The sequence below is a fragment of the Cornus florida genome, unplaced genomic scaffold (assembly GCF_030987335.1).
Source record: "Cornus florida cultivar Cherokee Brave unplaced genomic scaffold, ASM3098733v1 CherokeeBrave_3.0.0_Hap2_Chr04, whole genome shotgun sequence".
Taxonomy (NCBI): Eukaryota; Viridiplantae; Streptophyta; class Magnoliopsida; order Cornales; family Cornaceae; genus Cornus; species Cornus florida.
Genome location: NW_026775574.1, coordinates 70,774,364 through 70,786,945, shown reverse-complemented (window position 1 = coordinate 70,786,945; position 12,582 = coordinate 70,774,364). Strand labels below are relative to the sequence as shown.

General features: G+C 36.3%; 1 protein-coding gene, 1 long non-coding RNA gene and 5 other non-coding genes across 7 annotated transcripts in view; 6 read left to right on the top strand and 1 right to left on the bottom strand.

The window, feature by feature from the left end:
- LOC132303486 (uncharacterized) overlaps positions 1 to 11,233 on the top strand; it is a 34,285-nt gene extending 23,052 nt beyond the window's left edge. Inside the window, exons 3-5 of the long non-coding RNA XR_009481243.1 lie at positions 5,825 to 5,914; positions 10,815 to 10,955; positions 11,098 to 11,233. This is a non-coding gene — a long non-coding RNA (uncharacterized LOC132303486). The remainder of the gene's footprint in view (positions 1 to 5,824; positions 5,915 to 10,814; positions 10,956 to 11,097) is intronic.
- LOC132305992 (small nucleolar RNA snoR14) lies at positions 4,703 to 4,787 on the top strand. The gene has a single exon (XR_009481789.1). It is a non-coding gene; the product is annotated as a small nucleolar RNA snoR14 (small nucleolar RNA).
- Positions 4,927 to 5,016, top strand: LOC132305972 (small nucleolar RNA Z101). The gene has a single exon (XR_009481771.1). It is a non-coding gene; the product is annotated as a small nucleolar RNA Z101 (small nucleolar RNA).
- LOC132303485 (S-norcoclaurine synthase 1-like) lies at positions 8,265 to 12,556 on the bottom strand. Its single transcript, XM_059800761.1, has 4 exons — positions 12,243 to 12,556; positions 11,469 to 11,713; positions 11,054 to 11,378; positions 8,265 to 10,940 (listed from the first exon to the last, which is right to left on the bottom strand). Exons 1-4 carry the CDS (start codon positions 12,483 to 12,485, stop codon positions 10,692 to 10,694), a joined length of 1,062 nt encoding a protein of 353 aa, XP_059656744.1. The 5' UTR covers positions 12,486 to 12,556; the 3' UTR covers positions 8,265 to 10,691.
- On the top strand, positions 8,532 to 8,624 carry LOC132305976 (small nucleolar RNA U61). Its single transcript, XR_009481775.1, has one exon. It is a non-coding gene; the product is annotated as a small nucleolar RNA U61 (small nucleolar RNA).
- LOC132305993 (small nucleolar RNA snoR14) lies at positions 8,756 to 8,843 on the top strand. The gene has a single exon (XR_009481790.1). It is a non-coding gene; the product is annotated as a small nucleolar RNA snoR14 (small nucleolar RNA).
- On the top strand, positions 8,891 to 8,981 carry LOC132305967 (small nucleolar RNA Z101). The gene has a single exon (XR_009481766.1). It is a non-coding gene; the product is annotated as a small nucleolar RNA Z101 (small nucleolar RNA).
- Positions 12,557 to 12,582: the final 26 nt, after the last annotated feature.

The window sequence follows — 12,582 nt, the reverse complement described above, 5'->3', positions numbered from 1 at the left end:
GTAGTGCCCATGTTGTTTGCTTGCAAGAAACTAAGTTAGCCTCTATTTCTGACAGGGTGGTTAGGAGTCTTTAGGGAGGAAGATTCGTGGAATGGGAAGCGTTAGATGCCTCAGGCACCTCTGGTGGAATCCTAGTTATGTGGGATCGAAGATGGTTGTCAAGGATGATTATCTGGAAGGGAATTTACTCTGTCATGTGAGTTCAAGATGGAGGAGGACAATTTCAGATGGGTTTTTTCTGGGGTTTACGTGCCAGTTATTGATAGCAAAAGACCTGCCTTTTGGGAAGAGCTTTACTACATTAAGGGACTGTGGGCGTTGCCTTGGTGTCTGGGCGGGGATTTTAATTCTGTTAGGACTCCGTTTGAGAGGTCCACTGGGGTTAGGTGGTCTTCGGAAATGACCCAGTTTTCAGAGTTTATTGATAGTCGTTTTCCTATTAATCTGCCAATGGAAGGGGCAACCTTTATGTGGTCCAATGGTAGGGATCCAGTTACTTTTTCAAGGCTGGATAGATTCCTGATTTCTGGGAAATGGGAAGAGAAATTCCCAGATGTTACTCAGGCATCTCTCGTAAGGGTGACATCTGATCACGTTCCTTTAGTTCTTGATTGTGGGGGTTTGAGATCTCGGCGCACCCCATTCCGTTTTGAGAATTTGTGGCTGAGATCAGATGATTTCCAAGGGAAAGTACAGTCTTGGTGGGAGGAGGCGATTGTTACAGGTTCCTCTAGCTATATATTAGCTAGGAAGTTTCAGTTTCTCAAATCTGAGCTTATAAAGTGGAACAAGGAGGTGTTTGGGAACCTTGAATTGAAGAAGAATAGAGTCCTCGTTGAAATCGCTGAGCTTGATCGTCTTGAGGATGTGGAGTCTTTGCGCTCTACGAGAGCCTCTTGTCAGGCGAAATTGCTGAGATCGCTATTATGGAGGAGATCTCGTGGAGTTAGAAATCTCGGGCTTTGTGGCTTAAAAAAGGGGATCACAATACAAAATTTTTCCACAAGCTTGCCAATGCTTATAGAAGGAGCAATTAGATTGGGTGTATTCGTGTGAATGGTTCGGAGTTGTGGAGAGAGGATGAGGTGTGTGGGGGGATTGCTTCCTTTTATCAGCAGCTTTACACTGAGACGTTGGAGTGGAGGCCTAAGCTTGATGGTCTCTACTTTGATGCCATTTCTGAGTTGGATAGAGACAGGCTTGAGGTTCCATTCTTTGAAGAAGAAGTGCTCAAGGCGTTATCGAGCTGCAATGGTGACAAAGCTCCGGGGCTAGATGGGTTTACTATGCAGTTTCTTATGGAGAGTTGGGAAGTAGTGCGTAGTGAGGTGATGGGCACCTTCCAGGAATTTCACTCTCATGGCATATTTGAGAAGTTGTTAAATGCATCTTTTATTGCCCTTATTCTTAAGAAGGGCGGTGCTTTTGATATTAAGGATTTTCGGCCAATTAGCTTAGTGGGATGCATGTACAAGCTTATTGCCAAGTTTCTTGTTCTTAGGATAAGTAATGTATTGGATGGTATTATTTCGATGTCCCAGAATGCTTTTGTTGGAGGACGGCAAATTTTGGATTCTGTTCTTATAGCAGGGGAATGCATAGATTCCAGGTTGGAAAGTGGGGTCCCTGGCGTCTTATGCAAACTCGACATTGAGAAAGCTTATGATCACATTAATTGGAAGTTTCTCCTTTACTTGCTTAAGAGGATGGGGTTCGGAGTTAGGTGGAGGAAATGGATCGAAGCATGTATTTCATCCGTCATGTTCTCTGTTCTAGTGAACGGATCTCCTGCTGGTTTCTTCGCGATTTCTCGAGGTTTGAGACAAGGGGACCCCTTGTCGTCTTTTCTATTCCTTATAGTCATGAAGGATTTGAGTCGACTAATGAGGAGAGCGGAGGATTTGGGTTATATCAGGGGATTCAAGGTCGGCAGAGATGTAGCTCATCAGATGGAGATTTCCCATCTGTTGTTTACAGATGATACCTTGGTTTTTTGTGATGCCGATATCTCTCAACTTAGATATTTGAGGTGTATTCTTGTTTATTTCCAGGCGGTTTCTGGGTTAAAGATCAATGTTGGAAAGAGAGTGCTTGTCGGATGTTCCAAATATTTCCTCCTTAGCTGCAGTTCTTGGATGTGGGGTGGGTGCTTTTCCTCCTCCTTATTTGGGATTGCCTTTGGGGGTTTCCTCTAGGAGAGTGGGGAATTGGGATCCGGTGATTAATAGGTATGAGAAGAGGTTGGCAGAATGGAAGAAACAATATCTGTCGGGAGGGGGGAGGGGGGAAGGTCACTCTAATATTTATCTTTGTTTCAAATTCCATGCTTTGTCGCTGAAAGGATTGAAAAAATCCAAAGGGACTTTCTATGGGGTGGAAGGTGAGAGGAGTTCAAGTATCGTCTTGTTAACTGGGAGCAAGTTTGCAAACCCTTGAAGTTAGGCGTTTTAGGCATCCGAAAGCTGGTTCCTTTTAATAGAGCTTTATTTTTTATTTTTGATAAGTAAATTTATTTAAGAAAGAAAAGCGTTCAACAGGGGAACGCATCCCACATACAGAAACAGAAAAGACACAAACAAGGGCCCTAAGGCGCCAGAGAAGACAGAAAATCGATCAAATTCTCAGGAAGACAACAAGATCTACCCGAGCCCCCAAAAGAAAGAAAGTAAATAGCAGAGCTTTATTGGGGAAGTGGTTATGGAGATTCGGCAAGGTAAGGCATCGCTAGTGGAAAAGGATTGTCTTGTGTCGCTTTGGGGAGGAGAGTGGAGGCTGGTCCTCTCGTCCAGTCGCTGTTGGGGGAGGCGTCGGCGTGTGGAAATTCATTAAGGAGGGTTGGGATGTCTTTTCCTCACACATCAGATTTAAGGTTCGTGATGGTAGGCGTGTCTGCTTTTGGGAGGATTTATGGTGTGGAGAGCAGTTGTTGTCTCATTCCTTTCCTAGACTTTATAGTATTGCCGAGAATAGGCACGCCTGCGTAGCTGATTGTTTTCGGCTTGATAGCAGTGGAGTTACGTGGGATGTGCGCTTTAGGCGTTCTTTCTAGGATTGGGAGATAGACGAGGTATGTGTTTTTTTGGATTTGTTGTATCAGCAGAAGGATGTTGGTAGATGTAATGATGACATTTTGCGGGTCCCTTCCACCCATGGTAGATTTGGTGTTCGGTCCATGTTCATTTGTCTGTCCAATTTCGTTGGTCATGATGTCCCATGGAGGATTATATGGCGTTCTAAGGATCCACTTTGCATTCTTTGTTTGGACTGTCGTTTGGGGTAAGATGTTGACGTTGGATAATTTAAGGAAAAGAGGAAACACTATTGTTAATTGGTGTTGTCTATGTAAAACAAATGGTGAGTCTGTGGATCACATTCTTTTGCATTGTCCTGTGGCGTATGATTGTTGAAACCTGATATTTGGCATTTTTGGCGTCCATTGGGTAATGCCTCAATCCTCCATAGGATTGATTAATGCATGGAGAAAATGCCCAGTGAAAAGCCATGCTCATGACTATTGGAGGATAGTTCCACATTGTGTTTGGTGGTGTATATGGAGAGCGAGGAATAGCAAAAATTTTGAAGGAAAGGAAAATTTTGTGGCGATATTGAACACGCATATTCTTCGTTCTATTTTCTGTTATGTGAAAGGAAGCAATTGCTCCTCGACTAATGACTTAGTTGATCTTTTGGACTCTATTGGTCCTTAGGTTCCACTTTTGTTTTTGTATTAGGGATGCGCTCTCTTTTTGAACGCTTTTCTAATTGATTTTTACTTATTAAAAAAAAAAAGAAAAAAAGAAAAAAAAAGTGTGATTGCTGGCAACAACTGATTTTAGGTTTCAACAAAGCTCAATGCTACATAGACCTAAAATGGATTGATAAAAATTCCTTGAAGGGCAGTTTTGCTTAGTTTTTATTTTTTTTCTTTCTAAGATCTCATGTAGCCATTGTCAGTTTGTGTAATAAAGTTGGGTTTTGTGGACAGAAGTCTAGAGGGTAAGTTGCCTAAAGCTAATGTATTTTTTCTTTCAATTAAGGTAATTTAAATGAATTGATATCTTTAAATGAAGCTATCATAGGGCTACATTCTACCATAAACACAAGTTTGATACTTTAAATCTTAATTGAGAGAGATGATTTCAAACCATTCAAGTTACCTTAATTGAGAGAGAACAAGCTTAACTTAATTGAGAGATAACAAAGTTTAAACAAAATTGAGAATAAATTTGGAAAAGGAGAAATAATTGGAAAATTAAATGTTGATAAAGTGATTTCTGAATGCCTTAGCACTAATCACAATTATATAGACACCTTAGACTATCACAATAGTTTTAATGTTTAAGGTTACAGGTTTTTATTTGGAATTGATTTTGGGTTATCCTGGAATGCCTTACAGTTAATCCAATACATATTCATTCGATGAGTTATAGAAAATAAACTTGGAATCAAATTTTAGTTTCTAGGAATAACTACTAATTTGTTGGTGTTATGGTCAAACACAAGCCAGAGCAAGCTTTCCTGATTGTACCCCTCCCCTTCCATTCTTAGATCAAGGACCCTATTTTACTAGATTCTATTATATTCTACCTTTAAATCCTTAGTATTTTTTGCTCTATCGTTATTTTATTTGCTAGTGATTGTAGTGTTTCTTCCCGATTTAAGTGATTTTATTGGTTTTGATTTGACATTGGGGAGGAAAAAGACGAGGTGATGATGAAATTCATTGGTCTTTCAATCCACTGACATATATGTGATGTTAATAATGAATCCCGACTGGTTCTGATTGTCTTTTTCTTCCCACACCCAAAAAAACCTACAAATTATCACACACTAACTCACATCTTTATATATATATATATATATATATATGTATGTATGTATGTACTTAATATGCATGAGTATGTTTATGTTCTTATTTTATTAGTAATGGGCATGTGATGAATCTCATAACAAATGGGTAATTTGCGTCTTAATGTTTCAGTGATGCTAAATCACCTTGGAGAACTGATGCATCCTTTTATTGCGTGTTTAGCTTCTTTTTGGACAGTGTGTGATGGCAACAACTTTTTTTTTTTTAGATTTTAATAATATGAATGTGAATGGTAACTTATCAAAAAAAAAAAAAAAGAATGTGAATTGGGTTATTATAGTAAAAGCAAAATTTGAATTTTAGGAGTTTAAAATGAATTTAATCTTTTACATTATGTTGCCAATTGTCATAGGTATGCTATTTTTTTCCCATGTACATTAGTGACAAATTTAGCTATTTGAAAAATGTATGGACTAAGTAAAATATATTATTGTAAACATTTTTGTGATTTTGGTTTAATTAATTGGGTGGTTCTGAATTAACAATGCTTGATACCCATGTGAGGTATTTGTTTTGGACCTAACATGAAGTACTTTCAAGGGTTTTTGAATTTTTTGCCTTTGGAACATTTAATTGTGCAATGGTGGAACACTTTAAGTCTTAAACTTCTCTATCTTGACATTGGTTGCAATAAGGTGGCATTGTATTATTTAACTCTTTTTATTTACTCCCTGCGTCCCAAAATAGTTGGGTACTTTACTCACAATGAGTCACAGTTCCCAAAGTACCCAACTATCTTGGGATAGAGGGAGTACTACGTATGGGGATGTGCATATTCTAAATTTAATCATTAATGATCTCAGTTCTTGTTTCACTTCCTTGAAGATAAGGTTTGCTTAATTTTTTTTCAGTCATCTTCTGATGTATAACATTGTAGCTTAAGTTGTAACAATGTTGTTTCTAAGATCTCATTTAACCAAGTTTACTTTATGTAATAATGTTGTTTTTTTTCAGGTCGTTCTGATTAGGATTGATAAGTGTTAATTACTGGATCTGACTCTCTTATGTTGCCGGAGAGGATCTCAAAAATTATTTGTACTTGGGGTAAGTTGCCTAATGCCAATATCTGATGCATCATTTGGTGTTGTGTGTTGGTTAAGTTGTTTGATGTGTTTAAATAAATGAAGTGATTATTTTTTTCTCAGTAAACAATTTAAATGAATTGATTTTTTTAGATTCCCTCTCAATTATGACCATATCAAAATTTTGTGCAACCACATTCTGCCATAACGTAAGTTACTGCTTTGGTACTTTATATCTTATGTATCGGTTGGGTAATTTAGATCTTAATTTAAAGAGACGAAGATTTGAAATCTTCTAAGTTGCTTTAATTGAGTATTTTATAGAAGCCTAAACAAAATAGCCCTGATTATAAAGCAGGAAAAAAGATAAAAAGTCACAAAAATAAATGTCTGATGGATTTGGATCCCTTCCTAGATCCTTTTAGAAGACATTGTGTTTAGGTTTTATAAAACCCTAAATGCATTCCACAAGAGAATTTCTCTCTTTGAAATTATTCATTCAAGTCTTCCACAAAATTCTGTGTCTAAATCTCTCACAAGGCAAGTTTAAGCTTTAGAAATCTCTACAATAGGAAGAAGTGAGCAAGTAGATCAGGGAAAGGAGGAGAACACAGAGCTTGAGAGCTGAAGGAGATGCACTCTCGAAAGTTTTTTTGAAAAGGATTTTCATCTCTGCATCAAGAGTTTTCATTCTTCCCAAAACATCAAATACTCATTTCATTACAAATGACATATTTGGACATTGAAGATTGGTGGAGCAATAATGTGGTGTAAGGAAGAGGAGATCTAGCAAGCAAGGGTTTGGAGTTTCTACGATCTAAGAGCATCGCAAGCCTTTTTGGCCGATGGCTTGCACTATAAAGAATTAAATCCCTTGGGTTGGGCTTCTCCACTTGGTGGAGTCCACACCAAATTCCATGCTCCACTTGTGGAGTAGTGCCCTTGATATTTGACCAGGCCTAAAGTGGGTCCTTGTCCTTGTGTATCTTTTTTTTTTTTTTAAGTGATGGGGTCTGAGTCAAGTAATAAAAAGTGTGGAGCCAAAAAATAATAAAATAATAAAGTGGATAGTGGGAGAGAAGAGTGCACACCAATAGGATGGACTGTCCAATAAAACTGTAGAGCCACGTTAGCAATTGTGGCTCTACACTTTTAAAAAAAGTGTAGAGCCACAATTGCTTCCTTCCACGTAAGATGCCGTAAAAGTGAGATTGAAGATTGGAAGAAAGTAGTGGTCTTTGTGTATCACATCATTTTATTTATGAGATTTCTAAGCCTAAATTCGTGGGAAATCTGGAAATATAAAATGTGTAGGATTAGAGTGTATATCTCTATGTAAACTCTTGGAGAAGATGTTTTAGGGTTTAGAGCATCCAGTGTGCAAAAATTGGCTGGTGTTCTCTCCCGCTCTCCACTTTATTATTTTATTGTTTTTTTTTTTTTTTTTTTGCTACACACACCATCACTTTTCTTTTTTAAAAAACAAAAAATATACAAAATGGCTCACTTTGAGTCCTTGGTGAGGCGCTATACCCCACTTCACTTGTGGAGTGTGGAGTGTGGAATTTGTTGTGGGCTCCACCAAATGGAGAAGCCCACACCAAGTGCAAGCCATTGACCAAAACACTCTCTAGACCCAATAAACAAATTCCAATCAGGGATTTCGTAGCGTTTTAAAGTGTAAATTTGTTTAAATATAAAATAATTCATTATAAGAAAGGCATTACTTAATAATTCTCAAATGGTTACTTTTTAGCATTTAAGTATTAAATTTGGGAATTATTCATTTTGCCGGTACTTCATAGTTTAGAATAATTTTATTTAGATTTGAATACTTATATCTAATTTTTCTTTAATCTTTTTTAGAGATTCGCCCAAATCTAGATTGAGCAGTAGATAGAGGTCAATATCTGCAAGTACTTGCCTCTTGTAATGGGTACCGTTGGCTGGTCATGATTGAGCCAATCATTCTATTTTTATGTTTTACATGTGTTTTGAGTCCTAGTCAGTTGTGGTATTTTGAATGGGATGGCTATTTTTATATGTCTTGTTTGGAATTGTTTTTGGCTTATCCTGTGGAGTGAAAATGAAATGGAAAAAGAATTGAACAACCATCAAACGGAACTACTTTATGATCATCTTACTTCCTAGAGTAATTTGATGATCAAAAGGATTTCCAATCATTTTTCTAGGTTTTGGGGTTTTGGCTTTGCTCGCTGGGCCATTGCCCAGTGAGCGGATCCCACTCGCTGAACAAATGCCCAGTGCTCACTTGTCATTTGCCCAACAAGTGAGGTCCACTAAATGGGCAAAGGGCCAGTGAGCGCCATGCAAGCTGCACTTGCCCAACTTGCTTTGCAATTTAAAATAGATATATTAATAAATAGAATATAAAAGATGAAAATGAATATAATAAATAGGTGACCTTATGCCACGTGCACGGGTTCCTAACGACACAGTAGTTGATTGAAAGACACAATATCATCTTGCATGCTATTTTAGAAAGTTGTTTACAATCTTACCTTATGGATCTGGTATAAATAAATAGGCTTGTGCAGAACTGGAATTTTCACCAGTAAAGAAATAGAAGGAAGATTTTCTGAGATAGTTATTCCAATGTTGTATTTGACAGACATGATGTGCTGTGAAGATCTAATTTTCGTGTTCCAAAGATAGTGTCTCTCATGAAACTGTCTGTGATGGCACACAATCCTCTAAGAAGTTCCGAGCACAAAACTCATCTATTTTTATTCTAATCTAGTTTTAAATTCTCTTGTTTTTTTTGCTAGTGATTTTAGCATTTTCTTCTGAATACAAACCTTTTTGTGATTAGTTTTTTGATCTGAAATTTGGGAGGAGAAAGACGAGGTGACGAAGAAATTCATTGGTCTGTCAATCCACCGACTTTGTGTGATGTTAATCACGAATCCTGACAGGTTCTATATATATGTGTGTATGTATCTATATGCAAGTATGTTTATGTTCTTATTTTCTTTTTCATGGGCATGTGATGAATCTCATAACAAATGGGTAATTTGCATCTGAATGTTTCTGTGATGCTAAATCACCTCGGAGAACTGATGCCCATTTTTTAAAAAATTTTTATTATAATTTTTTTTTTTACTAATTGTACTAATAAGAAAAATGTTGCTTTTGCCAATTTAGCTTCTTTTTAGAAAATGTGATTGCTGGGAACAACTGATTTAGGTTTCAACATAGCTCAATGCTACATAGACTTAAAACTTCAACCTAGAATGGATTGATAAAAATTCCTTGAAGGACAGTTTTGCTTAGTTCTTTCTTTTCTTTTCTTTTCTTTTTTTTTTTTCTTTTTTTTTTTTTTTTTTTTGTTTCGTTTCTTTCTAAGATCTCATGTAATCAATGTCAGTTTGTGTAATAAAGTTGGGTTTTATGGACAGAATTCTAGAGGATAAGTTGCCTAAAGCCAATGTATTTTTTCTTTCAATGATGGTAATTTAAATGAATTGATATCTTTAAATGAAGCTACAATAGGTACATTCAGTCTTAAACACAAGTTTGATACTTAATCTTAATTGAGAGAGAAGATTTCAAACCATTCAAGTTACCTTAATTTAGAGATAACAAAGTTTTAACAAAATTGAGACTGTAAATTTGGAAAAAGAAAAATAGTTGGAAAATTAAATGTTGAGAAAGTGATTATTAAATGCCTTAGTAATCACAATTATATAGACACCTTAGACTATCACAATTGTTTTAATGTTTAAGGTTACAAGTTTTTAGGAATTGATTTTGGGTTATCCTGGAATGCGTGCCATATAGTTGATCCAATTCATTTTCATTCAATGGGTTAATAGAAAAAAAAACTTGGAAATAAATTTTATTTTCTTGGAATAACTACTAATTTGTTGGTGTTATAGGCAAACACAAGCCAGGGCAAGCTATCCTGATTGTACCCCTCCCCTTCCATTCTTAGATCAAGGACCCTCCCAACCCTTCGATTGTTAGGTCAAGGTAGGATCCTCCCAACCCAATGGTGTTTTCAATTTTGTTTTGGATAATTGCAAGAGGTGATTAGTAAATAGAATGCTAACCTACATTAAGTATTACAATATTATTGTAATTGTACTTTAGAATTCAAAATTTTCAAGGAGGTCATATTTTACTAAATAATTATATTATTTAGGGATGTGATTATTCTTGACAACATTGGTGTTCTTGTTTTACATGGTAATAAGATCAGCTATTTCTTCAAGATAGCTCTTAGTGGTCCTTCTTTCTAACTATCTTTTCGAGAAGGAAGGGTCTCTAGGAGTTATCTTGAAGAGATAGCGGATAAGGGTTAGTATTCTATTTCCTTCTACTTCATCTTTTCTACTGAGTTTCTTCCTGGTAGGAAGATCTTTTTATAAGAAGATGATGTAGAAGGAACGCTTTCTGACAAAACTTAAAGAGCACTGGTAGCCACTGTAGGCAAAGGAATAAACACAATTAAATGCCAATTTAGAAACAGAATTGCAGCCACAGGAAAGATTGACAGATGTGAGTTTGTTGTGCTCCTAAATGATATGTTGGATGTTTGTTTACAATTTTAAATGAATCTTGGAAGTTATACCAAAAAAAGGAAAAATAAAAAAAAAACTATTGGAATTTTCACCAATAAAGAAAGTACACCAGAAAGCCAGAAGATTTCCTGAGATAGTTATTCCATGTCGGATTTGCTAAACTGGAAGTATATTAGTCCATGCTGAATGTCAAGTTGAAGTAGGAACAATCTCTATCAAGTTGAGCTAGTATGGTAGATTAAAATTATTTGATAGTCATGCATATTTAATTTTCATATGATCCACTAGGCTTTTACCATCAAGTTTGGTACTTATCACCAGTCTCATATAGTCCTCACTGCTCAATGTCTTATAATTTGCTCCATTCTCCTTCATGAGATCTGGCAAAGGACCAACCACAGCCCTAAGGTTTGGACTGTGAAATGCAGCAATGGAAAGGCGCTCTTTCTCCGAGTTCACAACGGCTCTGTGCTCAATGCTACTGTATTCTCCATTGCTCATTATCTGCACTCAAAGAAGGTAAAAGTGTTCAATATCACAAAATCTTCAATGAAAAAGATGAACAATAGCAACCCTTTGCTTGCTTGTTAAGTGTTGTTGTATTATGGTCTAATTACCTCCATAACATCACCAATGTTGATGATAATTGCACCGGGAATAGGTTTAACAGGTACCCACTTACAGTTTTTCTTGATCTGAAGCCCTTGCACATCATTGACTTGAACCAGCAAGGTCAGTCCGGTTGCATCCGAATGTGGAGTGAGACCCATGACATTATCTGCAAGCACACAAGGTGGATAGTAGTTCATTCTTATCCCTTGTGTGCAATCCTCAAACATGCTCGTGAGTTTCTCAGGGTCAATCCCAAGGTTTTTAGCCATCAACATGAAAAGGCTGATTGATACTTTGTGCAGCTCTGATGAGTACTTCTCCAAGGTTGATCTGATACATATATACATACATTTTGTTACAAAATTTCATTTTATTTATATTCACTTGATCAAAAATTTTGTTTTAAAATGTTTTGTTTACCTGAAAGAAGTGGGAGTTTTAGGCCAGAGGCTCATGTTTCTCTGGGTGATTGGTAGGGGTAAAAGGAAGAGCATGTCACCCCAGTCAAGCTTTTGATCTTCAGACACAACAAAGGCTTGGCCATAACCTTCAATACTATTTGGTGGCTGTGCATATGCTACCTTCTCCTCTAATGGCAGCTTAAAGAACTCCTCGGTGACCACTTTCATTTTCTCAATTGCCTCTGATACTCCATGATTGATCAACTGTTTTGCCAACACAGTTATGTTAGAATTTAGCCCTTTATTGAAGCATGATTATACATATTATGTACTATATTCTTTATTGAAGATGGTTTTGTAAAACTAATTGGAATATTGTTAAGTGGACCAAATGTTTGGAAGATCAAAAGGGTAAAGATGACAACCTAAATGTTACACTTACTATAATGTAATGGTGTAACTAATTTTTTTTTTAATTTTTTAAATTTATTATTATTATTATTATTATTTTTCCTAATATTTGGGAGCATCGAATCGGTGCCTTGGACTTGTGATTGAAGAAAGTTTAATTTAAAATTTGTACTAAATTTTCTCTAATTCCAAATTTGGTGCCACCAAACATATATATATATATATATATATATATATATATATCTTAATCAGTTAATTAGATATTCTATTCAATATGTTAAAGAGGCAAACAATCATGTTAACATTTATATATGTATTAACATGATTGGACTGATTAAGAAGCATGGGGCTATAATGGGTTGTGAACAAAAGTGTAATATACCTGAAAGAAACCCGAGTCTTTACATGCATGATGAAGTTTTGATAATTCATCAGTGTCACCGGGAAGTTTGCTCATGTCGATGACCGGGATTCGTAAAGACTCATCAACGGAAATTATATCAAGCTCAACCTCCGGCCGAATATACCGGTTGGGAATGTCCTTGGGCTTCTTGGAAGCTAGTGTTTGCACATTATCAACAGGGAGTGAACCACCAAAGTCCCTTATACCCACCTCAGTCTCCATTGCTCTATACTTGTCACACTTCCTATTGCTTATATTGAGATGATCAATTTTTATTTATTTTTTATTTTTTGTATTTTTGGATGGATTAAAATGCATT